Below are 26,599 nucleotides of genomic sequence, written 5' to 3'. Positions count from 1 at the left end.
CGTGCACACACACTGCAGCAGGCATACTGCTGTGACCCATACTTATTGTACACCGCAGGCTGTGTTAGCCTTTTAGCATACTTGTTAATAAATAAAGTATTCAATCAATCAAAAACATGTACACACTCAAGCCCAGACACTACAGCAATGCAGTTGTGCTACAATGCACACACCAAGACAATGCATGCATGAATAAGGCAAAGCACAAACAACACACACTCAAACAGATAGACAGACAGACACGCACAGATCAACTATAGCTGGCTGGAGGATGGCGTGTGGTTTTAAATTGACAAGTTAGGCCTTTAGCTGACACTCTTAGTAGAGCGAGCCTGAACTCTAGTCAAAAAACAAGGTAGAGTGCAGAGAGAACAGTGTAGTGCCTCAAAGAAACTAGGATGTCAGGTAAACAACGAACCTAGCTATTTGTCTATACAACATGTATGCATACATTCACACACACATGCACGTGTTTGTATATTTTGTAGGCTAAAGAAGAATGAACTAATTCAATTATTTATATGTGTGCATAACCACATGCCACTGGGTACTGGACACACAGACTAGGTACTGTCTCACATTTTTTATGCGAAATGTGATTTGATGCGAAAAAGTGATCGTACAACATGTGTGTTTACTGTTTTCGTACATAGAATGACCTCAGGGATATTCCCCATCTTCCAAACTGGCACAAGAGAATAAGCGCCTTATGGCGTTGGCACGGCAACGCTACATCCACCTGTGTGTGTGTGTGTGTGTGTGTGTGTGTGGGTGGGGTTAGTGAAAGACAGAGGGAGAGAGAGAAGGGAAGTGCGGTGCGGTGCAGAGCGGAGAGAGTGCCCAGATTGTTGGCACAGTTGGACAAGGTTACCCACACTGTCACGTGCCTGTGTGTGTGTGTGTGTGTGTGTGTGTGTGTGTGTGTGTGTGTGTGTGTGTGTGTGTGCACGCTGCAGGTTAGGCTCTCTGCCCAGACGTGCCACACCCAATCTCCCTGGCCTCATATCCTAGTTTGAATGACTAATGCTGTACACACACACACACACACACACACACACACAAACAGTTGCCCTGGCTAATTATATCACCTGTGCACACTGAAACAAGCGCGCACATGCACACAAGCCGGCGCGTGTGCTGGAGTTCCCTCGGTTTTTTGTGTGAAACTTGGCTTGAGCGTTTCCCTCAAAAATGTGTACCTGCTGATCTGAGTTGGTGCCAGACATCGCTTACAAATAGTCTCCACACTGGGACTTGCATGCACCCACGCATGCAGTTAGACACACGTGGGGCCCACTATGGGTCTGTGTGCATGTCTACAGCATTGGTTCTCAAAGTGGGGTCTGGGGACCCCCAGGGGTCCTTGGGGGGGGGTACCAGGGGGTCCCCAGCAAAATGTGTTAATAAAGCGTCACAATCAGTTTATACTTTGGCTTTTCAAAAATTGCCCGATACACAAGCTTCGGTGCCGCGCTATGAGCTTGTAGATCTGCTATTTTTGAAAATAAATTAGATTTCTTTTGCAAATCTTTGAATATATATATTTTTTAAAGCGAACATTTACGTAACTCAAATATTTGCTTCTGGGGGTCCCTGGAAAAAAATGTTTTTAGATGGGGGTCCGCAGCCAAATACATATCATTTTGGGGGTCCTTGACATGAAAAAGTTTGAGAACCACTGGTCTACAGCAACAGAACCCTTAATTAAGACATATTAGAGACGTTCCTAATTAAGTTGGCCTCTATGGGTGAATAGTGGATTTGTTTTTCTTTTCTTTTATTGATCAGCTGTTTACTTGTTTATTTGGTTGTTGCCAATTCCCCCTTGTTTGTCTAGTCCCTGTCACTGCCAACCCCTATGTTTTGGTATGGGGAGGGCGTACTGTAGTGTAGACACCCAATACACATGGAGTTTCCAGCCGCTGCTTTTCAGCTGACAGTGAGAAGTGTAACCGGGAGGGCGTAACGCATGCGGACAAACACACCGTCCTTCCCAATTCCACTCCCTGCTGTACAGGCGCCCTGGCCCGGCCACCCTGTATGAGTTGCTAACTTGCTAGTGCAGCAACGGAGAACGCCTTCCCCGCCTGGCTTCCCACCTGCAAGCATGGACGGATGTGTTCGTTGGAGTGCCCGGCCCGAGGCCGGAGGCGCTGCGGAGGAATCAAACCCCAGTCTCCACAATGTTGGGCAGGAACTTTACCCCTGCGCCGCCCGGACGCCCCTGTGGATTTCGTTTCTCTGCCAACTGTATTGAGGTTCTTTCCTTCGCAGCCCTCTTTAGTCTCGAGCAAAATGGACTTGAGTCCCGTCAGACCACAGGCAAACAAACAGAATGTACAAACCCAAATTAGCAGACAGGCAGTCTATATATTGAAGCTTTTTTTTTAAGCCGTCCCTTTTTTAGTTCCGGTGGAAACTTGCGGCCTACGGTCCAGCCTTATAGCCATGTACTGTACTGTATACCCTCCTAGTCGACAATCTGGGTTCACCCACAATTAGACCAAATGCTGTTAGGAAATGAGCTGCAGGAAAATGGGTTGGTGGGCATCTCCTGAGAAACAACTAGAGAACGTGCACACACACACACACATACAAAAACAACACACACACATACGTGCACACCGTTTCTCACACTCTCACTCACTCACTCTCTCACTCACACACACACACACACACACACTCTGTCTCTCACATACACACACACCGCGAGCGCGTGCACACACACACACACACACACACACGACTTCCAAGGGATTCTCACAGATTGTGTTTTTGTTAAGGTGGTCCACTCCAGGAAAATCGCGACTGCAAATTAAAGACAGTGAGACAGTCAGGTGGGGGGGTGGAGGAGAGAGAGTTGGGATAGATAAATAGGTCTCATTTCATCAAAGCTGTGTGAGTGGTGACCTGTAGAGAGTTTGATCCGTTCCAAATCCCTCCCCTTTTTTTTCTTTTTCTCTCCCCCCTTTTTTTTTTAGAAGCGCCAGGGGCTCTGCGGCGTTGACAGGCCCACCTTAAAAAAAGGAAGAAAAAAGGAGAGAGGGTAGAGAGAGAGAGAGAGAGAGGAAAAAAGAGAAGCGAGCTTGGATTTGTTTTCCAAGCGCAGTCACATTCTTGGCAGCGCCTTAACTTGCCCCTGCCAAAGGAGGGAGGGATGAGAAGGGATGAGAGAGTGCGAGAGTGAACGAGAGCACCCTGATACCCCCCCCCCCCTCAGCCCGCCTCTCCCTGGTACATTTATGCCTTAACGCTATCTATAGATGTACCTTCACCTTTGGCCTGAGTTCACATTGCCCATCAAGCTATACACGTGCCCTGTCAACTTCGCCCGCATGTACATGAACCCTCCCCTTAAACAGCCCCATACGTTACCCTGCCCCCAAATGCACGGTTACGTTTTCACCACATGTCCTGTTTAACCTCACAACTTATCCCTGTCGGTAGAGTCATACTTTCCACGCGGCATTATTATTGACACTGCCAACACTTCGCTATACGTGTCAGTGCAGCCTCCTGCCTCCATGTACCTACACCTACTAAATGTCCTGGCACGTTGTCGGGATTTTCTCTAGCAACGCGGCACAATGCAGAGCAAGAGCAAGTGTTGCTTTGTTAACAAATGACACAACTTGTACATACTGATTAGTATGCATTGGCTGGGCTGCGCTGTCTGCGGAAGCATTTGTCTTGCTGAATTGGAATGTGGGTAGCCTAATGTTATTTTTCAAAAAAAAAGATACTGGCTAGCCTAGCACAGTGCAGAGTGCAGACAGACCTGAATTAACCACTTTCAACATGGCATCCCTATTTTGTACAAGTCATTATATTATGCAGAAGATTTGACAAAATAGTTGAGAGGGTACCGGACAAGGATCGGATTGCTCTAAATTGATACTCTTTAGAACGTGTTCCCGTATGTAATACATACAGGATTAACGAAGAGCAAAGAGTCTGAAAACCCCACACCGGCGTATGCATATTGCACACAGTGAGCTGCCAAAGCTCATAGATTTCTATATGCAAATGTGTTCTCAGATGCTTCACTGAATCATACTGTAGTTAAACCGCTTGTTATATATTTTTGTCAGCCTCTCCATGTCGTTAAGCATTGACATATTGTCTGCTGTCGGCGCACCCGTGAAAGTGATTATGAATTAATAAGTAATAAGACATGCAACATGGATCCCCGGCGAGAATCGAAAACCGGGTATCTTGCGATTGTGTGGTCAACACATCATCCGGTCAACTACCCGTAAATCCCCCCCCAACGGTTTTCTGACGTTTTTGTCCAACTGTCCCAATGCCCTCAGTGTAAACTGTCCTCATCATGACGCTATGGAACACTGTCCTTATCCTTCAGCGACTGGGATTGTTTGGGGAGCGGGGGGTTAGTGACAAAGCCTTTAACCCTCAGGCCTTTCAGTGAAGCTGCACGAGTGACTGATAAATAACTGTTAGACGACTGTGGTCGTTCTGGCCTGTGCTTGTAATGTGCAGCTCTCAGGTCAGGTGTGAATGAGGTGTTACTGGATGAAAGCGATAATGATAGATAGACCGCTGATCCACGCTTCTCCTTGTTTGCTTGTTCAAATCCCTCTGTAACATCCCTCATCTCTCTCTCTCTCTCTCTCTCTCTCTCTCTCTCTCTCTCTCTCTCTCTCTCTCTGTTATATAAATAATGAGAATATATTCTATGCCTTTTGCCTCCGTCTCCCCCTCTTACTCTGGCTCCATCTCTGTCTTTCCGTCACCTTTTCGTGTTCCCTCTCAATCTCTCCCTCCGTCACTCTCGTTCTCCCTTTCTCACAAACACACACACACACACACACATACACACATACTCCTGCACATTCTCTCACTCTCCTTCTCGCTCTCGCTCTCTCTTGCTCTCTTTCCCTCAGGGGCCTTGTTGCAGCATTGTAGCAGGAGTCAGAAACTTTCTTTTTGTTGTAGTGCCATGTTATATGGGGAGCTCCAGTTCAAGAGCTGTAACCGAGAGTTGTGCTTTGCTTTCCCACCAGCTCTGCTTCTGCGCTCGCCAAAACCGGCATCTTCATCCCCCTTCATCTGTAGAGCAGCAAACAGTTGGCCAGCAGCTTGATAAGAGCTGAAAGAATTTGATAAAAAGAGGGAGGTTGAGAGGGGGTGGAAGGGAAGGAGGGGTAGAGCTTGCAGAAGACATGTCTACAGAATAACTAGACCAGTGGTTCTCAAAGTGGGGTCCGGGGGTCCCGAGGGGTCCTTGAAGGGGCTCCAGGGGGTCCCCCCCATGTGTTAATATTAACCACTTTAACCCTATTTTATATTTTGGATACTCAAAACTAGCCGATATACAAGCTCACAATGTGTCCCGATGCAACGCGTTGTGAGCATTTTTTATATATTTTGAAAAATCTTGAAAAAATATGAACATTTTGGAATTATTTGAAAATGTTGTAACACAAATCTTCTCTTCCGGGGGTCCCTTCCTGGCACAAAATATTTTCAGATGGGCGTCCGCAGCCAAATACATATCAATTTGGGCGTCCTTGCCATGATGAAAATCTGAGAATTAATGAAACCACTACAAGTGTATTTTTATTCTCCGAGGTAAATGAACACTCAACAATGTCTGTGAGATCAAGTAGTTGGATTGAGATGAAAAGTGTGAGAGAGGGAGGGAAAGAGAGAGAGAAAGAAAGAGAGAGAGAAATTGCAGGATGTTGTCGAGAAGCCCTTGCATAATAAATAACTAAACTAACTACAGTAAAACCTTTGGTGTAGTCTATACAGCAGCCTGGCATACACACAAACACCCGCCCGCCCACACACACACACACACACACACACACACACACACACACACACACACACACACACACACACACACACACACACACACACACACATTCGTGTACACATGACACAGAAAATAAGCAAATCGGGAAGAAACCTCATATCTCCATATTTGTATTTATTGTCCTCGTACACGTACATCAATGCCCTACAGTACTTTGTCGTAAAAAATAGCAGATCTACAAGCTCATAGTGCCTGCATCTAAAATGACACAGATGCGTTCCCGGGTCTTAATGGGTTACGGTGGAACTACTCAGGAGAGATTGTACAGGACCAATGCACTACACTGCTTTATTACACGGCTTGGTTGAATGCTTGATTCTCATTGGTCAATCACTGAATTCGGCGGTCTGATATTTTTGCATAATGACTGAAGCTGAACTCAATAACAGACCGCTGTCTAATCAAAGGCTCAGAGTCATAACACCTGCTCATATCTACTGCGCTGCTTGATTTCGTGCCGTATTCCAACGTGGCAGCTATTATGTTAACAGACACATGGTGTCATTTACAGCTAAAATTGCTCTCAAGAGTTTTTGAAAACATTTGAGTTGAGAAATAGACAATAGTAGTAACCGAATATTGATTCTGTTTTATCAACACTTCCCGTTGTTTTCCAAGGCGACCACGTTGCACTGGACGCACCTGGCATAAATTAATGGAATACTTTCATTACCAATTAAATCCTTCGTTTTGTTGCTTTTGGGTCAATTCATTCATTTCTTTATTAAGTTACCGTGTAATAAGCGGGGTAATCAATTATTGGCGCAACAAAAACCAAAAAATCCAAGGCTTCATGGGGTGTGTAATTGATAGAAAATAAGTTCAGTCAGATAACTCACGAATAGATTGAACCAATATTATAGAATGAGAATACAAGTGTGGATGTGATGTTTTATCTTGGCGTTCAGGCTCTGCTACATATTTCTCCCTGCTCAGCACAATTAAGACAACCATCATTAACCATTAAGAGCAGGGAGATAGATATACAATAACAACCCCCCATGGGGAACAGAACCAGAGCCCACTGGTGGTGCTGGGGTGGCGGTGGGAGCAAACAGCCGCATAACAACAAACCAGAACACACAAAGCGGAAGGAACGCAGATTTAGCTGAGCTTAAATAGCCCGCCCAATTGGTCAGCTGATTGCCACGTCATTGTATGACGTATGGGTCTTGCATGACACTGTATACAGCCACATACAGTAGTAATGAGCATGCATGTAACCTCTCGAGTGTACTGCCTGAACTAACCTCGCAGACTACGTATCATACATGTTTTGGGTGAACTACTCCTTTAACTTACTGTACATTAGCAATAGCAACAAAAGGCACCTGTGTTGTCTCACAACCTAATAGCACAGCAGCACTATCATGTCAGCATGTGACACTGTAGGAGAGGCTTCATCTTGCATCGTGTACTTATATGTAGGTGACACATTCCCATGTATATAGGAACATGTCGCATAGCCCGTATCTAATATTGGACACACATTCACACACATACACATGCACATGGAAAGCATTGGGCCTCTTGCTGCGACCCATTAGCACCTATTAATAACCCCTAGACGGTAATTAACCCAGTCACAGAGAGCAAACGCACAACATGAAACACAATCCCTGCGGAACTTTGTTTTTTACCACTACTCTGCCGCCCCATAGCCCATCTCCAACCCATGACACCGTACCACCTCGACAACTGGGGCCCTGCTCGGCTCTGTTTCTAAACCCCTAATCACTGAGGCCACCCTTGGGAATTTGCAGGCATGACCCTTGACCTATTGCAACTGAATGAAACCGAATAGGGGCCCGCTTGTTGTGTCATCAGCTGGTGTCCCGAGGACAGGCCCATTCTAGATCAAGTCGTTTGGAGAGTAGAGAATGGCATTGCAGTGTTTGTGGTCTCTCCTGAGTCTACAGGCCTCAGACCAGCCCGTGAAACGGGCTTCAAGGCAGTTGGCAGAGGTGTGTGTGTGTGTGTGTGTGTGTGTGTGTGTGTGTGTGTGTGTGTGTGTGTGTGTGTGTGTGTGTGTGTGTGTGTGTGTGTGTGTGTGTCAGTGTATGTACGCTATCTGTGACCTTTGGAACAGAGATGATGCTGGCACCGTCAGAATGAAATGGATTCCTGGACCCTGGCGCATGTACAGTACCAGATGGCACATACCCACACACACGCACGCACACACACACACATACAAATACATCTCTGCTGGCCAGGTACACGCACTCAAAAGTAGACACTCACACTCACATGCAAGGTAGCCGCTTGCTCAAGCTAGCTGCCCTCCTACCCTTTAACTCTGCCAAAGGTGGTAATGATAACCAATACTGGAGCTCACTTACAAACTATCATAGTGACTAAGCTCTGTTAACCCCTACGGGCTATCTTCCTTAATTACCATTACCAAAGCCAAGACTACACTACACTATATGAATGCAATGGAATCTTCAATGGGCCATGATTGTGGCCTTGAGGGACTCTAACTGATCAGTCGAAAACTCCACTGCACAGAAGCTCAGAGGGATAACATTGGAATAACTTAGTCCATAGATCGGTGCCAAGCTTTTAAAGATTCATCCAAATTCTCCCCAGCAAATCACAAGCCAAACATCCTTGATCTCAACTGTCTCTTCACTCTCTAGAACTGCATCTCCCATCTGCATCTGCATTTTACTGAAGAACTTATCCACCTCTTTTTTTTGGTATTCTTTTTCTCTGCTCCGCCAATATACTATATATATAGAACAGAGGCATCAATCTTTTTGGCCCGAAACAGAACAGGGAGAGACTATGTTTAATTGATTCTGAGTTTCAGTCAGTGCCAACATATGTTCACTAGTTATTCTTTTTCATGCATTTTAAAGTATACATTTCAGAGCACACAATTAAAGGCGAGCAGAAACTCACGGAAGGATGGCAGTTTTTTCAGGCCCAATTAAAAATGAGGGTTGATTTGAAGGCAGCGAGCACAAGGCTGAGCCATGTGAGTTGCTATTTGTGTGTGTGTGTGTGTGTGTGTTTGTGTGCGTGTGTGTGTGTGTGTGTGTGTGTGTGTGTGTGCGCGCGTGTGTGTGCGAGTGCGAGTAGCGTGCTCTCATGCTCATCTGTGTATGTGTGAGTAAGTGAGTGATACTGTGATGGAAATGCCTCAGTTCAGCTGTGGACGGTAGGTCAGCCAAGAAGTTAAATGCAATCCTCCACAGCCATCGCTCACCCAATAAAAAAAAACATTTGACCGTCTGCATATTGAGCCTGCACTATTAACGCCATCACACAGAGATCTGGATATTTGCTTTTTCTTTTTTTCTTTATTGTTTTGCTCCTCATTCCACGCACCATACATGGGCACATTACATGCATGGTCCGAGTCATTTATCTATAGGCGTGCAGAAGACCGTGCGAGAACAACTGAAATCCCGAAATCTGCCCGTTCGACACTCCCCGACCTTTTCCTGTTTTCGCTCTTTAAACTCTGATAAGTGGGTTTATTTTGTCCTCACGCCAGCGGTGACCTAAACGAAACTCCCCTTTACCTCTCATCAACCCGGGCCTCTACGTCCCTCCTCTAAAGTTTACATTATCTCCATTTCTTGTTATCTCACTCCCCCCCCCCCCCCCCTGTCTGTCTCTCTCTCTCTCGCTGTCTCTCTCTCTCAGTCTTACTGAGTCTCACTTTCCCCTCTTATCTCCCCTGTGTCTTTTTAATCTCTCTCTCTCTCTCTCACGCACGCACGCACACAGACACACACACACACACACACACACACACACACACACACACACACACACACACACACACACACACACACACACACACACACACGCACACTCTGTTATACCCTTTCTCCCTGTCCTTTGCCTGTGCATAATGGCTGCCGCTTTACAGGCGCCGGGCAACTTGACAAACTGTAGTTTTATGGGTTTGACCTTGGCTATAGGGGGGACTCTTACATGGGCACGTCTTCCTGGGTGGGAGGGTGGGGGATCAGACAAGGACACGGTGGCGCAGATGAGAATACTGATGAGAAGTAATGAGTCTGGGGTGGGGAAAAAAAGCCCTGTCCGTGGAGAGAGAGGCACGGCGGTAGATCTAGACTTTGCCCTGAATGTGTGAGACTGGCCCCAACTGATTGGGTCCCAAACTTATTTTCCCACATAAGAGGCAAAGTTGCTTATATTTCTGACAGTGTGTAAATAGCCGACAATTTTGCATTAACCACATGAGCCCTAGCGTTCCTATACTGGGGGGGGGCGAACATTCTGTGAAACTGCCGATTTACAAGCTTGTACATTGGCTATTTTTAGTGAATATATTTAGTGTAGACTGTAGAGTGAAAACAGGAGGGTCCCTAGTTTAGAGCTCTGGGGGTCAACTAAGTCTATAGGGTCTAAGTGGTTTTTGACCCCCTAGCAATTAAGTGTTGTCCATTCATGTCCTGTTGCATCCAGGGCATATTTGTTGCTGTCGGGTGAGAAACCTTGTATGTCCAAAACCGTTCCTTTTTTATCATTATTTTTAAAACATTGTAAAATAGTGAAAATAGCCGATCTACAAGCTCGCTGTGAGCTCGTAGACATGCTATTTTCACTGCTTTTGTGCGACACTCTTGTATGATGACGTAGGACATTAATTTGCGAAACAAAACATAAAAAGTTGAAATATGGAGATACAAGGTTTCTGTAGTTGTAGCAAAAGTTGTATAACACCATGGTGTGTGGAACAGGCATAACCCCATAACGCCACAATTTTTTTTTTCATTCCCCCCCCCCCTCCCTCCCAGCTAATTGAGTAATGTTTCACCAAACGAGATGGGACATTTACTCATTGATTTGCCCATACTTTAGATAGGGAATAGGCGCTGCACGCCCGACAATGGGCCCCTTATTCACTCTCCTGGCATGCCGGACAACAAATTGTTTGTCCTGCAGGCGATAGCAGTGGTATGAGGCTGGCACTTGTAGCAGCGGTCTATGTGATATAGCGCAAAGGCCTTTGATAAAGGCCACTATATTAGTTTCCATGCAATAGGCCTCTGGGGGGCTTATGTCATTACTGTCCAATTCAGGATCGCGGCTCAATTTGTCCTCCCCAGTGTCTGCCTGCTGGTCAGCGCAACCCTCTTATCCCCGACCCGCACACACCCTCATATTTGCAGCAAATGTAATTTCTTTGTGGTGCCTTGAAAGCAGTGTGTGTAGTTGTGTTTGTGTGCATGTGTTGTCGTTGTTGTTTTGTGAGATAACTTTTGAGGCGTTTATGATTTGTTGGAGAGTACAATGGAGAGAAACAGTGAAGAGAATGTAGAGAGGTGTGTGTGTGTGTGTGTGTGTGTGTGTGTGTGTGTGTGTGTGTGTGTGTGTGTGTGTGTGTGTGTGTGTGTGTGTGTGTGTGTGTGTGTGTGTGTGTGTGTGTGTGTGTGTGTGTGGTTGTGTGCACAAGTGTGGGTATAGATGTGTTTATTTGTCTGTGTAGGCCTGGGTGAAAGACACTGTCACTGTCATGAGTGTTGATGTAATCTTGAGAATGTACAAATAACCTGCAAGGGTCCATTCCTATACTTTTAAGTGAATTTATCACTCACGATTGTACTGTGTACTGTGCAGTCGCCTATTGGAGAATAAACACTGTGTGAGTTAGATCTCAACAATAGGTGTAGTACTATATCTGTGCCCACTGTGTCATTACATTGTCGCCAAAATGCTTTCGAAAAAAATTGTAGACCCTCTAGTATTATTTCCTTGGAGAAAGACACCTCCCCCATCTCAGCTCTGACTGCTTTAACCTTGATAGACAATAGAAATTACTATGACTAGATGTTGATGACTGCAGTTTTCAAATCGCAAGAGGCTGCAATTTTTGTCTTAGAGAGGAAGGCGCAGTCGGCTGCAAATTGCCGTCAGAGAAATCACACTGGGCTAATCTTCAGCATTATCATCACATTTTCTCCTTACGCAGATAGTCGTTTCTTTTTTTTCCCAAACATTTCAAGCATTTAACCACTTAAGCCCTGTGTGCGTACTTCGTTGGATGACAGATTGCGAAAATATGCATTCTGCAAGCTCTCAACGCGTTGCATTGCATCACATTGTGAGTTAGAGTTTGTAGATCTGTAGTAAAGTAGTGGTCTTTTTTTATTGTGCTCCTTTTCCTCTAAGCACCTTAACGTCCATTGTCTATCATGCACAGTATAAGTATAACATGCACAGTATACAATACATTGCTGCTATGCTCAGGCACCTTAGTTTAGTTTTTTTTAGTTTTTTAGTTTTTTATTATCTCAGGTAATTTGTAAATATGTAGATAACTTGTCTGGCCTTCTGTTGCTCTCTTGTTTTGATCTCCTTCCCACTTGCCCCCCACCCTCTTCTTCTCCCCCCCCCTCTTCTTTCTATGGAAACTAACGTTGCGATGGGAACGATGTACAAAAAAGAATTTCACCCACTTTTTTACCTTGTAAACCTGTGATGTGACAATAAAACTGATTCTGATTCTGATTCTAAAAATATTGAAAACTGGAAATACTCTGCTGAAGTCAAAATACCTCAAAAGTACAGTACTTCAGTACTTGTACTTAGTTACTTTCCACCACTGGCTTTCTCAAAAAAAAAAAAAAAAGAAGAAAAATATTTTATACAATGTATGTTGTGGGGTCCCTGCTTCATCTCTCTCAGCTAAGGGGTCCTTGGACTGAAAAATGTTGGAAGACCCCTGTCACAATGATGTGATTACGGTATTCATTGTACATCTCCCAAATAAAAGAAGAAAGCACAACATGTTCCCTTCATGCCGGTGGTTTATGCAACTCATCACCCCTCCATCAGAGGAGAGCGACTTTCACTATTGTTGTGATATGAGCCAGCGATGGGCAATAAATAGACGGGGCCTGCTGATAATACCACTATTAAATACGTGTCAACATAATAAATGTTGCAGCACCTCATAAACCGCAAACGTGCACGTGCACGCACGCACGCACACACACACACACACACACACACACACACACACACACACACACACACACACACACACACACACACACACACACACACACACACACACACACACACACACACACACACACGCATCCCTCATGTGATACATACGTAAACGGCAGATAGCTGGGTGTGTTATGGACTGTGGCACCAGACACCTTCACAGGTGCAGCAGTCTGAAGACCATTAACGGTGTTGGACTCTTCCCCCCTCACTAACTTTGTATTTAATCATTACAATGTGTCCATTATTGACATGAATGAATAATTGATTGTGTGTCATCAAACACTCACGCAGATTCCTCTTTAGCCGGCCAAGAAGAACTGCAGTGGAAAAAAACCTCCGGGCTTGTTTGTCTCAACCTGTAATGAATATATGAACCGTCAGCGTTTCTTCAAATAGCATTAGAATATGTATAGGTGGTTCAGTCACAAACTGACATGCTGTGCCAAGTTAATTTCTAATGGATATAACAAACACTGTAAGCTTTAAAGGGACATTCCAGTATTATACCCACAAAACCTGTAGTTTTGGGTAATATATTTTGGCCTGAGACTGCAGCATACTCCAACCGACGTCCGACTTTGTTCAGACAGGGCAAGAACAAATTGACATCATTCAGAACTTCAGCAGTGCCTGTCAGAACTTTGTTTGGTAGTTCTTGCACCTCCAAAATGTTTTAAGTACCTGAACAAAGTTCTGAAAGAATGTCGTGATTTAAATTGTTTTATTTCCGCTATCTTTCAGCTACGTACCATAGTACTGTTGTGAACAAGGCTTTGGACCCTGCTTTGTACGACTAAAATCTTTATTGTATTGTATTGTATTGTTTCGTTTCTGTTTGTATTGAGCCTCCGTACATGCTGTCTGTCACAAGCCGAGTCCTCACCACCATCCTAGGGAAAACGATATCTCGTCCCGTCCCTCATCGCTCCTTGTACATGTCTACCGTGCCGGGCACCAGTCAAAAAGTCTACTGTAGCACTTGTCTCATCTGTGTCATTACACATCTAAATATATTACAACAGACAAAACCAAGATGGCAATTAATAAATGGAGAGAGATAGCTAGATACTCTGTCCACTGTGTCTGTCGCCAGAAATGGCAAAATCTCAAGAGACAAATTATGTCAAAGCATGTTGGAGATCGATGAAAATAAACAGATATGTCAAAGCATGTTGGAGATCGATGAAAATAAACTGCCAGGCAGTCCAGGCAGAATAATGAGTGGGTGGGATCTAGCAGTGGTGGAAAAAGTATCAATACTGCAATGTAAAAATACTCTGTTACAAGTAAAAGTTAGGGAATTAAAAATGTACTTGAGTAAAAGTACAAAAGTATTGATATAAAAATGTACTTAAAGTACCAAAAGTAGAAAGTACTCCAGTTTTCAAATGTATACAATTTATAAAAATCTTTTGTTTTGTTATAATAATCAAAATCTATGAAGTAACTCGTTTTAAAATAATTGTAGTAGAAGTAAAAGTACTGAAAATTGGAAATACTCAAGTAAAGTAAAAAATACCTCAAAATTGTACTTAAGTACAGTACTTGAGTAAATGTACTTAATTACTTTACACCACTGGGATCAAGCGTTCAGAACTCAGCCGAGTCCTGAGGCAGTATCTTGTGTCCTCGCAGAACTTTCTTAGGTTTGGAGAGCCCTTCCAAAACCGAGAAAAGTAATTTTTCAATTGGAGCCTGTTGCAGCCTTTAAAATTATGATGTATATGATATTATATTATATATATATTATTATGATTTTTGATTTACCTTTGAGTGATGTCTTCCCAATGATAGTGGAAATGTCTGTGCCTGACTAGCTGCGTCTTGCTACTTTGTGGGCACAAAATAGCATGGCAATCTAAAATGGTCCCTTTAGACCAGGGGTGGGCAGCATTTCTTTCCAGGGGGCCATACTGACTTCGATAAAGTGAGGGAAAGACCGCACATTGGATATTTGAATGAAACTTGAAACTGCATGAATTTGGTAGACACGACAGACTACTTTACAATAGGGCCAACAAATTTTTTCTGTCTTTTTACAGCTGTACTGTATCACTCACATGATCAACATATTGCATTATATGCGTTATAAATATGGACTCACGGTCGACTGTTTCACTGTCGCATTATAAACATTTAACATTTGAGTACATATGGATGGAATATGGAATGCAGGGATGTATTCAAATGGTACATATTAATTACTAATAATTGATTGGAGTTGAGTAAAATTAATTTCCCTTTAAAAAGTAACATAACATTTTGCCCTTTTAAGATGTAGTTTTTGGAGGGTCATTTTGTTTTTCTTTGAGGACTTCCGAGGGCCAGATTGAGGTGGTCTAAGGGCCGGGTCCGGCCCTCTGGCCTTATGTTGCCCATGTGTGCTTTAGACGAAGTGTGAGTTTCCTTGAATGTGGCCCATATAATCTGTGTAATAGGAGCACTAGCGACAATAATATCGCCACCGTCTAAGAACATTCTTATGCCGTGAATCCTTCTGTGGAGGATTAGGAGGGCATTGAACCGGGGATTAGCAGGGGAAGGAATCAGAGCCCAGTGTGGACATGACAGGCTAGAGCTCAAGAACCTTTGGCTACTTAAGACAGACAGACACACACACACACACACACACACACACACACACACACACACACACACGTACGCACGAATACATGTATGCATATAAACACAAGAACACACATGACAAGTGCACAAGTAAACTCAAACACACCATTAGTGGTACCACACACACATCAACATGCACACCAACTCAAAACCGTGTGCACACACACACACTCACACACACACACACACCCTTGCATTGTAGAGTCAACAGCGAGTCTTAGACCCACTTAACCCTGCATGGGAGGTGTCATTCCATAAACAGATTTGACGACCCGACCGGTGGTAATGACAAGGGTTAAAAGAGAGGGCAGAGAACCCCTTTGACCCGCCCATCCCACCGTATTAATCCCCCCCCTCCCCCCTCCCCCCTCCTCCCGCCCCATGCTCCATACTGCTACTTTGCTTGAGGAAAATGTAATGTTAGACCACATGCAAGACCCTCTCACATGGGGCAGCTCGGAGGAGTCAGCAGTCCTGCCGCGCCGTGTAGACACAACATGTGGCGGGAGGCTCGCAGGCGGTCAGTGACACCCAGTGCTGAGCAGAGAGCATGCCTTCAGTATCGGTATACATGCATATCAACTTGTAGAACCTATACAGTACATGCGAGCTGTACTTGGGAACCTGTCGACCTTGCTCGGCTAGTATGCATTGCACAGGTACCCTTTTTTAAATTCTTGGGACCGGGGCCAAACCGCGACCCGGTTTCACAAGCCAATTAAAAGTTTCACTGATCCTCGGTATTGCGCAGAGAAAAGTGCGATCCACACCTGAGCCAAATCCCAACCAGCATTAAACGAACAAAGGGACACTAAAGTGGAAACAAAACACTTTTAAACCTATTTTTAAATGCAGAGCGTACTGTATAAATTCAGTTGATGTTGAGTCGTCGTGCAGGGAGTTCCTGTCATACTTGCAAACTATTTTGTAGCAGGCTCTTGACAAAAGTGTGTGTGTGTGTGTGTGTGTGTGTGTGTGTGTGTGTGTTTGTGTGTGTGTGTGTGTGCATCTGTTGGGACACTAAAATGAGTGTCACGAGTTAGCTTGCCATTACAAGAGAAGTCATGTTTAACCCAGATCATTTTTCATATATATTTATCCTTGATATAACCAGGTAAAAAAAAAATACAGATTGCATTTTTTTATTTTCTCTTTTTCAAGTGGGCCCTGGCCAAGAAGGCAGCATACATATAATTTCACATTCAAACATTAAAATAAGCACAAATAACATGATAATAAATGCACATGAAATCACAAAACTAGAGATAATTAAAAAAACCTATAAGGATAAGGATAAGGATATGCACTCCTTTATAAGTAGGTGTCCAATTTGCTCATTAAAATGCAGTAGGTTTGAAAAGAATGAACGCAGCATAGCTGAGAGCATGCTTCCCCACTTCAGTTCTCACGGTGGGAACACGATTATGATATATTAATTTATGATCTCATAATGTCGAACATTGTCGAATGAGTAATGTGCTTATGCTTATGTAAGCTGGCTCATACATACATGCATTACATATATGTGCCACAGGCAATAGGAGTTTGTGTGTGAAGCAGTCTTAATTTTGTTGACTGAGACTAAAAGACTAAGACTATTTAGTCGACTAAGACGAAACAATTTCAGATGACTAAAATAGGACTAAAACCAAGTGGTGTGTTAAGTCAGTGGTGGAAAGTAACTAAGTACAAAATTGTAAAAGTACTGTACTTAAGTACAATTTTGAGGTATTTGTACTTTACTTGAGTATTTCCAATTTCCAATACTTTTACTTCTACTCCACTACATCTCAGAGGCAAATATTGTACTTTTACTCCACTACATTTACTTGAAATCTTTAGTTACTAGTTACTTTTCAGATATAAACTATGGTATAATAAAACATACATTAACCACTTTAGCCCTATTTTATACATAGGCTATTTGAAAATAGCCGATCTACAAGCTCACAACGCGTCGCATCGCGACGCGTTGTGAGCTTGTAGATCGGCTATTTTCAAATATTTAGTACTTTTACTTTTGGTACTTTAAGTACATTTTGATGCCAATACTTTTGTACTTTTACTCAAGTAAATTTTTTTATTCTGGACTTTTACTTGTAACAGAGTATTTTTATTTTGCAGTATTGGTACTTTTACTTAAGTAAATAATTTGTGTACTTTTTCCACCACTGTGTGTTATTCAAAAGACTATTCAAAATTAACACTGGTGTGAAGGAAAACTAAAACTAATCTGAATGTGTCCTCTCTCTCTCCCTCCAGGATTGTGCTGTACGAGATCTGGCGCCAGGCGTGACCCCAGGACCCCTGCTCTCTCACCCCCGCCCCCCCCCCCAGCCTCCGCCCCTTGCTGCAGAGCCTGTCGTCACACATCAGAGGAGGACCCCCTCCCTCTAGGAGACATTCCCCCCCCTCCCCCTTACCGCGACTCCCCGCCCCCACCCCCCCTTACTCTGCTCGGGGCAGGGACCCTGTCATGTCGCACTGACTGTACCCCTTACCCCCTCGACCGGCGAATGACAAGTGCGCATCCGAGGGTGGGGCCCGCCTCAGTCTCGCATGTTTGGCCGCTGGATGGAATTAAGGTGAATGGAACACATGCCCAAGGAGCAGGACCCGAACCTATCAGAGGGAGAAGAGAAACGGTGAGTCTCTCCTCCATGACCGTCTTATACATGGTTTTATCTCGTTTTCTGGAGCATGCTTGTTTTTTTTAGGCTATTTCAGGAACATTAACCCATTCAATCCGGGAACGCATCTGTGTCATTTTAGATTTGGCTATTCAAAAACAGCTAATCTACAAGCGCAAATCTTTGAATATGTATATTTATATATGTTTTAAAGCGAACATTTTTTACCCCGATCTGTGCTTCTGGGGGTCCCTGGGAACAACATATTTTGAGATGGGGGAAATATTTGCACACATTTTCAAGATTGGACAAAAATAGCAGATCTACAAGCTCATACAAGCTATGAGCTTGCATATCTGCTATGTTTTAATATCCAAAGAAATCTTAAAATTACACAGATGCGTTCCCGGATTGAATGGTTTAATCTTCATGCTCACGCACACACTCATGCACTTTGAGTTGCCCAATGCAATCACACTCTGAGTCTGCACCTGAGCACCTCCACTGTCGCAACTGGGAGTGGGTAGTAGGGAGGATTTGCGTACCATCTCTCAGACTCTCATATATATATTTTTTAGGGTTACATCTTGTCTTGTCTTCCTGAGTGATGACTGTGCACGTCAGCGGTATGTCTCGTCTTTGTGTCCCGTCATCAGTGTCTTCTGTCGCTCAGACCTACAGTGCATTCAAGCAACCTACTTTTTCTTCTCTTGACTCTTTTGCCCAGGCTGTCCCCACCTGCTATGCTGTAAATAGGAAAATTACACTTGTTTGACCTACCTAGGGTGTAGATTCATGTACTTGAAGCCCCCCCCCCTCTGTCTACGTCTTCCATGAGAACCTGCTGCCCCTTTCGTAACCCCTGCACTGTTCCTTCTTCCGTCTTCCTGGATGTATAAACTTGACGTGACCTCTCGCCCGTGAGATGGAGGAGGTGACTGACTTGTCCGTATCACATGATTGCGTTATAGTGTTCGGAGAGAGAGGTCGTTCGGGGACTCACAGGAGAGAGAGTGGCCCACTTGTTCTTTTTTTTTCTTTTTTTCTCTAACCGTTCGTTCCCTTTGATCTCTCTTAACATCTTCTCACGGTGCTCCCCTGTTCCTGCCTCACTCATAGTTCCCCCGTTTTCAGACAAGCAAACAATTGTCGAACCCGCCACTCTCCCTTTCCCTACCTCGCTCCTCATCTACCTTCTCTCTCTCTCTCTCTCCCCCTCCCTCCCTTCACTCTATCTCTTCTCTCTCTTTCCTTCATGCCTCTCTCTCCCCTCAGTGGTCACGGTATGTTTGCGGAGAGCCCAGCTGACCTGTTTCATTTGCGTCAACGAAAGACATCATTAGCTCGCTTTATGTTCGTCGCTCGACAGCGAGGACGCGGCGTGTAAACGTCTCATCTGTCTGTAAAACGAGGACGGCGCCGCTGTCACTCAGAAAGTTGCGTTGTATTTAATCATTTTGTTAAAACGGCGTCTTTTGTTTTGCTTTTGGTTTCGTCTCGTGTACAGTAGGAGTGACAGAAGTGTGAAGAGATGTTCGGCTCAGCAGGATAAGACAACAGGCCCTTTTCTGTCAACACTGGTCTCCTCCCACCCCACCTCTTTCTGTCTCTCATCGCTTGCTGGCTCTACCCGCCGTTTACCCACTGATAAAGCATGACAAAAGTGACAGGATTTTGCTTTGTAAATAAGAATTTGTTGCGTAAAGTCGTCCAATGGCTTAGCGACTGTTCTCTGTTGTGTGTGTGTGTGTGTGTGTGCGTGTGCGTGTGCGTGTGCGTATGTGCACTAATGCTTTTGTGAGTGTGCACATACCTGTCCGTTTGTCATTGTGTGGCCGTGCCTTTGTGTACTGTATGTGTGTGTACATAATATCCATCTGTCAAAGTGTGTATGTGTGAGTGTTGAGGGGGTGTTATGGTACACAGGGCCCCATGGTAAGGGTCCCTGGCTGCCCGGAACGCAGCATCAAATTCCCCCCTGCACTGTTCCGTGTGCCATATTACCAGGGGCGTAAACCTAGCCGGGCTGCAGGAGCCCGGCTAGATTACACAGCTAACATGGACACCTGTCTGTAGATTAACAACTCCAGAGCTGAGCCCAGGGACAGGGCACTGGGGTTGGGTGTGTGTGTGTGTTTGTGTGTGTGTGTGTGGGTTTGTGTGTGGGTTTATGTGTTCGTCTGCCAACGTATGTACTCTGCATTTCTTGGTACAGACATATGACCCTGTGTGTGTGTGTGTGTGTGTGTGTGTGTGTGTGTGTGTGTGTGTGTGTGTGTGTGTGTGTGTGTGTGTGTGTGTGTGTGTGGGGGGGGGGGGGGGTGTGTGGGGGGGGGTGTGTGTGTGTGTGAGCTCTCTCTCTCTCTCTCTTTCTCTCTCTTTCTCTCTCTCTCTCTCTCTCTCTCTCTCTCTCTCTCTCACACACACACTGTGACTGTGTGTGTGTGTGTGTGTGTTGGGTTTATGTGTTCATCCGCCAACATATGTACTCTGCATTTCTTGGTACAAACATATGACCCTGTGTGTGTGTGTGTGTGTGTGAGAGAGAGAGAGAGAGAGAGAGAGTGAGAGTGTGCACGTGTGCTTGCGCTTGCAAGTGTTAGCGTGAGTGTGTGTGTGTGTGTGTGTGTGTGTGTGTGTGTGTGTGTGTGCGTTTGGTCATGTCTTTGTTTCCATCCTCCCAACACTGTGTTCTTTGTATTTGAGGTCACTGGCACTGTGCATCATGTGCTCAGTCATCGGGGCCGTGTGTCCCTATACGTGCACCCAGTGTAGGCTAAATTAAGCCCAGCCGTATTCTCCAGGGATAATTAAAGACGCAAAGGAATTAACCGCTCCGGCCTCTGATTGGACCGCCGGCTAATCACGTTGCATGCGATTGGTCTGTTGGAACGGAGGCGTTGGATTTGATTAGGATCTTGTTGTGTTGTTGTTGCAGCAGTCGGTCTCTGGGGGATGTCATGGTTACCCATGCAGGCAGAGGAGAGCCCTGTGGAATAGGAGTTCTGTACAAACTGTGCGGTGTTGGACAGGCGGCACTTGGGTTTACTTAAAGGCTCATGCAAGTCAAGTGCCTCTGTTTTGTGGCATTTCTGAGCAAAAAGTACACGGTGAAAAAAGTATGAGTGTGTTTCCCAAACCTTTCAGCTGTGACCAAAAATAACTATCTATCTATCTATCTATCTTACAAAAATGCATCACAAATTATGCATTAAATTAGAAATAGTGAAAATAGACGATCTACACAATTATGAGCCTGCTATTTTCACTATTTCTTAATTTCTTTTTACATTTATGGATTTGTATTATTTTTTGAACATTTCTGAAATTCTTTTGAATAATGTTTTATAATGTTTAATTTATTTATCTTCTGAAAACATTACATTTTTTTAATTTGGGAAAGTCTTTTGAAATAAATATTTTTAAATATAGGAGTCGTAATAAAATGGGATATTTACTCACAGCCCGTAAAAAATGGGACCCATTTGTTTGGGAAACACTGATTTATACCACCCTTTGCATCAGCTTTTCACATGAATCCAGTGCATTGCATACTTCACTCTGGTCATTAGGCAATGCCATCGCGTTTGGTACACTGGTGTCATGGAGTTCAGTTATGAAAGCAGATGCAGAATAGTTGCCTCAATATTTTTTGGAGCACTTTTTTCCCTTGCATCACTCCTGCCAGGCATGTCACCGTGGCTGACGCAAGGCCGCTTGCACTGCATTGCACTTACAGTAGCGAAAACAGAAAGCGTATACGGCTTCGCCACCCGCTGCAATACTCCCACCCCTCTCAGTCGCGCGGAGCAAAAAGAAAAACTTGCTTTCATCTCTCTCTGATCACTGAGACAGCTTCCAGTCTAACAGGTACGGGCACAGATCACGCAGCCACGGTTAATTATTAGTGTCGAGGCTTGCCAAGACCCCCTCTGGCAGTCCGCCCTGTCCATGCTGTAACCGTGAACTCAATTAAACGGCATTCATAATTAAATTCCTTATCAAATCAGATGAAACTGTTGACAATGATGATGATGATGATACTTTGTCAGATCAGTTCAGCAGCAGGGATCAACAGCTCCATTTGCAATAAAATTTAGAAAGAAATTATTTGATTTAAGACAAGAAACAAAGGAATGATGGCAGCAAGGACCCATGTTCTTACATTAACACAGAGGATTTTTCTGTGAAGGAGAGAAATAGGTACTGCACAGCAGAGTGAGGGCCTGTCTTCTTCCTGGTAGAATTCCCCCCTCTCTTTAACATGTTGAGGAGTTCTATACTGACTCTGAGCTCATTTGAATTCCACATTGGGCGCGCACAGATAAGCAGGCTAGTCTGGCTGTAAAGAGCTAGAGCGGTACGCTGATAATATCATGCGTTATCCGTGTCCTGGAACACACACGGACCTACATGCAGGCGCAATCACACACACACACACACACACACACACACACACACACACACACACACACACACACACACACACACACACACACACACACACACACAGAGACACACACACAAACTCACAGAGACCCATAAAAACACAGAGAGATCAATCTGCCATGCTTTTATGATACAAGAAGGACAAACGTATAAACTTTAAATATCGGAATGCACAAGCAGTCTCAAGTGAGTATCGGATATTTCCCTTAAAGGAAAGACAATCGCACCAACTTGATACATGCACGCATACACAAAACGCTCCATCTTATTCATGCGCATGCACATTTTAAATACACACACATTGAACAAAAGGAGAAGGCACACCGTCTTGATGCAGCCAACATAATTTAATGATAGAGCGGTCAATAAATAACACGTTTCGGCCTATGTGGCCTTCGTCTGGTATCACCTGACGAAGGCGAAAATTTATTTGGGAGCATCAAGACGGTGTGCGGCCCTTCTTCTTTTGTTCACAGTTTATCTAGTTTCATCCCGCACCCGTCGAAATGTTTGGATGTGCGATGTCCGTTATAAATACACACACATTCTCATATCTCGTATTGACACACTACCAACGTGTGTGAGGCAATCTCGTCTCATTTTTTTCAAAGTACGTGGCCATGTCTTCACACACACACATGTCGCTCTCTTCCTTGACGACCCCAGGATACTAGCCGGCAGCCATGTTTTCATTCACTGCATGGGAATGCCTGTGTGCTTCCGGGCTAATCAGACTCTTGCTCATGTGACATACTGACAGAATGTCTGTGGTGACACTGAACTCACTGGGGGGATGTAAACAAGTTCCAGGGTCTATATTGCTCTTCCTTCCCTCCTGATATGCTGCCAGGGATGACGCCATTGTACTCTACTGTAGCGCACTGCACTGTAGTCACTACAGCACAGTACAACACAACACACTACAATTTACATTTAGGCATTTAGCTGAGGCTCTTATTCAGAGCGACTTACAAATGCAAGATCGGAGTAAACGGCATGAACCCTAGTCAACAAATGACAGGGTAAATGGTCATGTAAATAGAGTGCAAATAAAATAATGACATGCTAAAAAATGTCTTTGTTACCAGGTTATCATTAAACGTAGCATCTGTTCAACATGGAACGGCGTGGCTCTAATGTCCATCTCGGACTTCATGTGGCCAGCCTGTGACGTCATCTACTGTATATATGACATCAGTTGTTGTCTATGACATATCTATGACGTATGATTCCAAATTTGGGGCGAGGTTTCAGCTAGAGCCCAGTGGCCTTTGGGTGTTTGACCCCCCCCCCCTCATTCCCACCCTTCCCATCCTCTTCCTACCTGAAAGGCCCCCACCCCCAATAACCCCTCCATAGCACCCCCCAGTGTGCAGGAAGGGGAGTGGGGTGGATCATGTCCTGAAGGTAATAGGGGACCATGCTGCCCTTGATTGTACCGGACTGTAGAGTAATGTATTGTTTATATTCCCATTATAAATCTTTTTTTACAACAGTCACAGGGAGGGGCCATTGTCACTTAAATGTCATTGATTGTATGGGGGCTTTAAAAAAACTCCAGCGATGTCTGTGGGACGATAAGAGGTTGGACAAGAATGGAAAGTGGTCCATGTGGCTTAAACTGGCTTTAACCACTTAAACCCTATATACTTTGTTGACCGGGGTCCCCCAGGGGCCTGTACTTGTCTTGGTCCCCTCCTTATATACTTACACAAAATCTCTGCCTAAAATAGCCGATCTACAAGTTCACAACGTGTTGTGTTGTGCAACGTGTGTTGTAAGCTTGGAGATCCTCATGCCCAGGATTGGGACACTGGCTTTCATGTGGTTAACAGATGTTTTTGTAGGTATGCACAGTTGCACACAGTGTTTGTGTGAGGTGTTTGTGCCTTAACCCTTTAAGACCGGGAAAGCATCGTGTCATTTTAGATTTCTTTGGCTATTCAAAAATAGCAGATCTACAAGCTCATAGCACGGCACCGAGTGCAGCGCTATGAGCTTGTAGATCTGCTATATTTGAAAAATCATGAACATTTTGTGCAAATCTTTGAACATTTGTAACTCAAATCTTTGCTTCTGGCTGGGGGTCCCTGGAACTAAATATTTTGAGATGGGGGTTGGCAGCCAAATACATATCATGGTGGGGGTTCTTGACATGAAAAAGTTTGAGCACCACTGATATAGCAACGTACGTTTTTTTAGAAACCAGTTAGGATTTAGAAGGCATTTGTAGATGCGTTCCCGGATTGAATGGGTTAAAGATTTATTTCAAAGTGTTTCGCTTTACTCAGCTTAAAGTGACTTGAGATCGGTGGGACACTGGGTCGCTATCAGAGAACATGAGAGAGTCGTGGAGGTTATTGTTGATTACAGATGCTCTCTCTGTGTGTGTGTGTGTGTGTGTGTGTGTGTGTGTGTGTGTGTGTGTGTGTGTGTGTGTGTGTGTGTGTGTGTGTGTGTGTGTGTGTGTGTGTGTGTGTGTGTGTGTGTGTGTGTGTGTGTGTGTGTGTGTGTGTGTGTGTGTGTGTGTGTGTGTGTGTGTGTGTGTGTGTGTGTGTGTGTGTGTGTGTGGGGCCTCTTGCGGTTGATTTGTGTGTCTTTGAGTTAGAAATGTGTGTGAGTACACTAATTCAACATGTACGTGCCCATGTCACCCGACACCTGTGTGCGGATCAATATAATTGACTGAGGGCCTGTCAATGTCCTCAGTCAATTATTGTTCCCGGCATAATTACAATCCCCCTTCCTGTGCTCACAGCTTGCCTACATTCTCCACTGCTCTGACATTTGATCACAGACACATTTCAAGCAAATTACAAGTTTACACAAATAACAACAACAAACAATTGGCTGTTATTTGAAAGCGACACACCCTGGCACCGATGCTGTGTGCAGTCAGCTGTGAACACCTGCCAAACATTCAGTAGCTGGAGGAGATATTCTTTAACGTGATCAAATCAGGTTCTTTATAAAAACAACAACTCGGTTCTTTTATAGCAAACCTAATCACGCAAGACAGATTATTTTTACGGAATTGGTTCACATGATTGTAGCAAATCAAATGTTTCTTCTGTATTTCATTTAAAAATGTACTAAAAAAAAGTACTACAGAGCCCCTGTCTGACAAGGTTCTGTTTTCACCAGCGGCCACCTTGACATGCGTCTAACTTAATTTTAGATTGCGAACGCAATCCTGCTAACGCTGTTTCTATGGTGTGTGGTTTGTGTTCCTGGGGGCTCAGAGATCTGAACAGATTTGATTCTTTATTCCACCGGTAAGCACCCTCATTTTCACAATGCTTTTATTCTTTTCTTACACTGTGAAGTTTGTTCCTAATCCACCATTGCCCGTGGGGATTTTTGTGTCATTCCAAAATGAAAAGACATCCTGTGACATAACAATTCATAGGACAAACATCAAACATCAAACATCAGCGTTAATAATTCCCAGACAGCCGGACCATTCACTGTGTCATTCATTCCCCTATTTTCTCTCTGCATTTTCTTTCTCTCTCTACTGTAACTATCAACTAAAGGCTTACATAATATAAACGTTGTATAAAAGTACTTATGGCTAACTACCGTACACAGTCCTTGTATGACCTATAACCACTTAAACTGTATGCTTCGTTGACCGGGGTCCCCCAGGGGTCTTTCCTTGTCCCCCTATTTTTTTCCCTCTACACCAAATCTCTTCGCGGAAAATAGCTCATCTACAAGCTTGCGACGTGTTATGAGCTTGTAGATCTTTTCGCAGAATGTTCGCCTATTTCCGCTGAATGTTACGTTCCGCTATGACATGACCCCAGGACAGGGTCTGACCTGGAGGTGTCGATGGATGTACTTACACTTGATGATCTTTCCATGTATCGTATGTACGGTATACGGGGTGTGTGTGGCACATTGGACATGAGCTCCTCCATGCCTCACATGGCTAACATTTATGATGTCATGCCTGCACTGTCCGGCGGTCCACTCACACGTTTAAACCTCGACCAAAAATAGTAGCTGTCATCTAAGATCAGCACGTCGGCCTGGCGGGGGTCACGTT

At 44.4% G+C, this 26,599-nt stretch overlaps 1 protein-coding gene across 3 annotated transcripts in view; it reads left to right on the top strand.

The window, feature by feature from the left end:
* LOC308105480 (thyroid hormone receptor alpha-like) overlaps positions 1 to 26,599 on the top strand; it is a 169,806-nt gene that overhangs the window by 115,116 nt on the left and 28,091 nt on the right. For all 3 annotated transcript variants that reach the window (XM_080456224.1, XM_080456223.1, XM_080456222.1), the window contains one exon: positions 17,732 to 18,114. In XM_080456224.1, coding sequence (XP_080312350.1) covers positions 18,059 to 18,114 — 56 coding nt within the window. In that variant the 5' untranslated portion in view covers positions 17,732 to 18,058. The remainder of the gene's footprint in view (positions 1 to 17,731; positions 18,115 to 26,599) is intronic.

This window comes from Gymnoscopelus braueri (assembly GCF_963280865.1).
Source record: "Gymnoscopelus braueri genome assembly, chromosome: 17".
Lineage (NCBI taxonomy): Eukaryota > Metazoa > Chordata > Actinopteri > Myctophiformes > Myctophidae > Gymnoscopelus > Gymnoscopelus braueri.
This window is presented reverse-complemented; position numbering and strand designations above follow the sequence as displayed.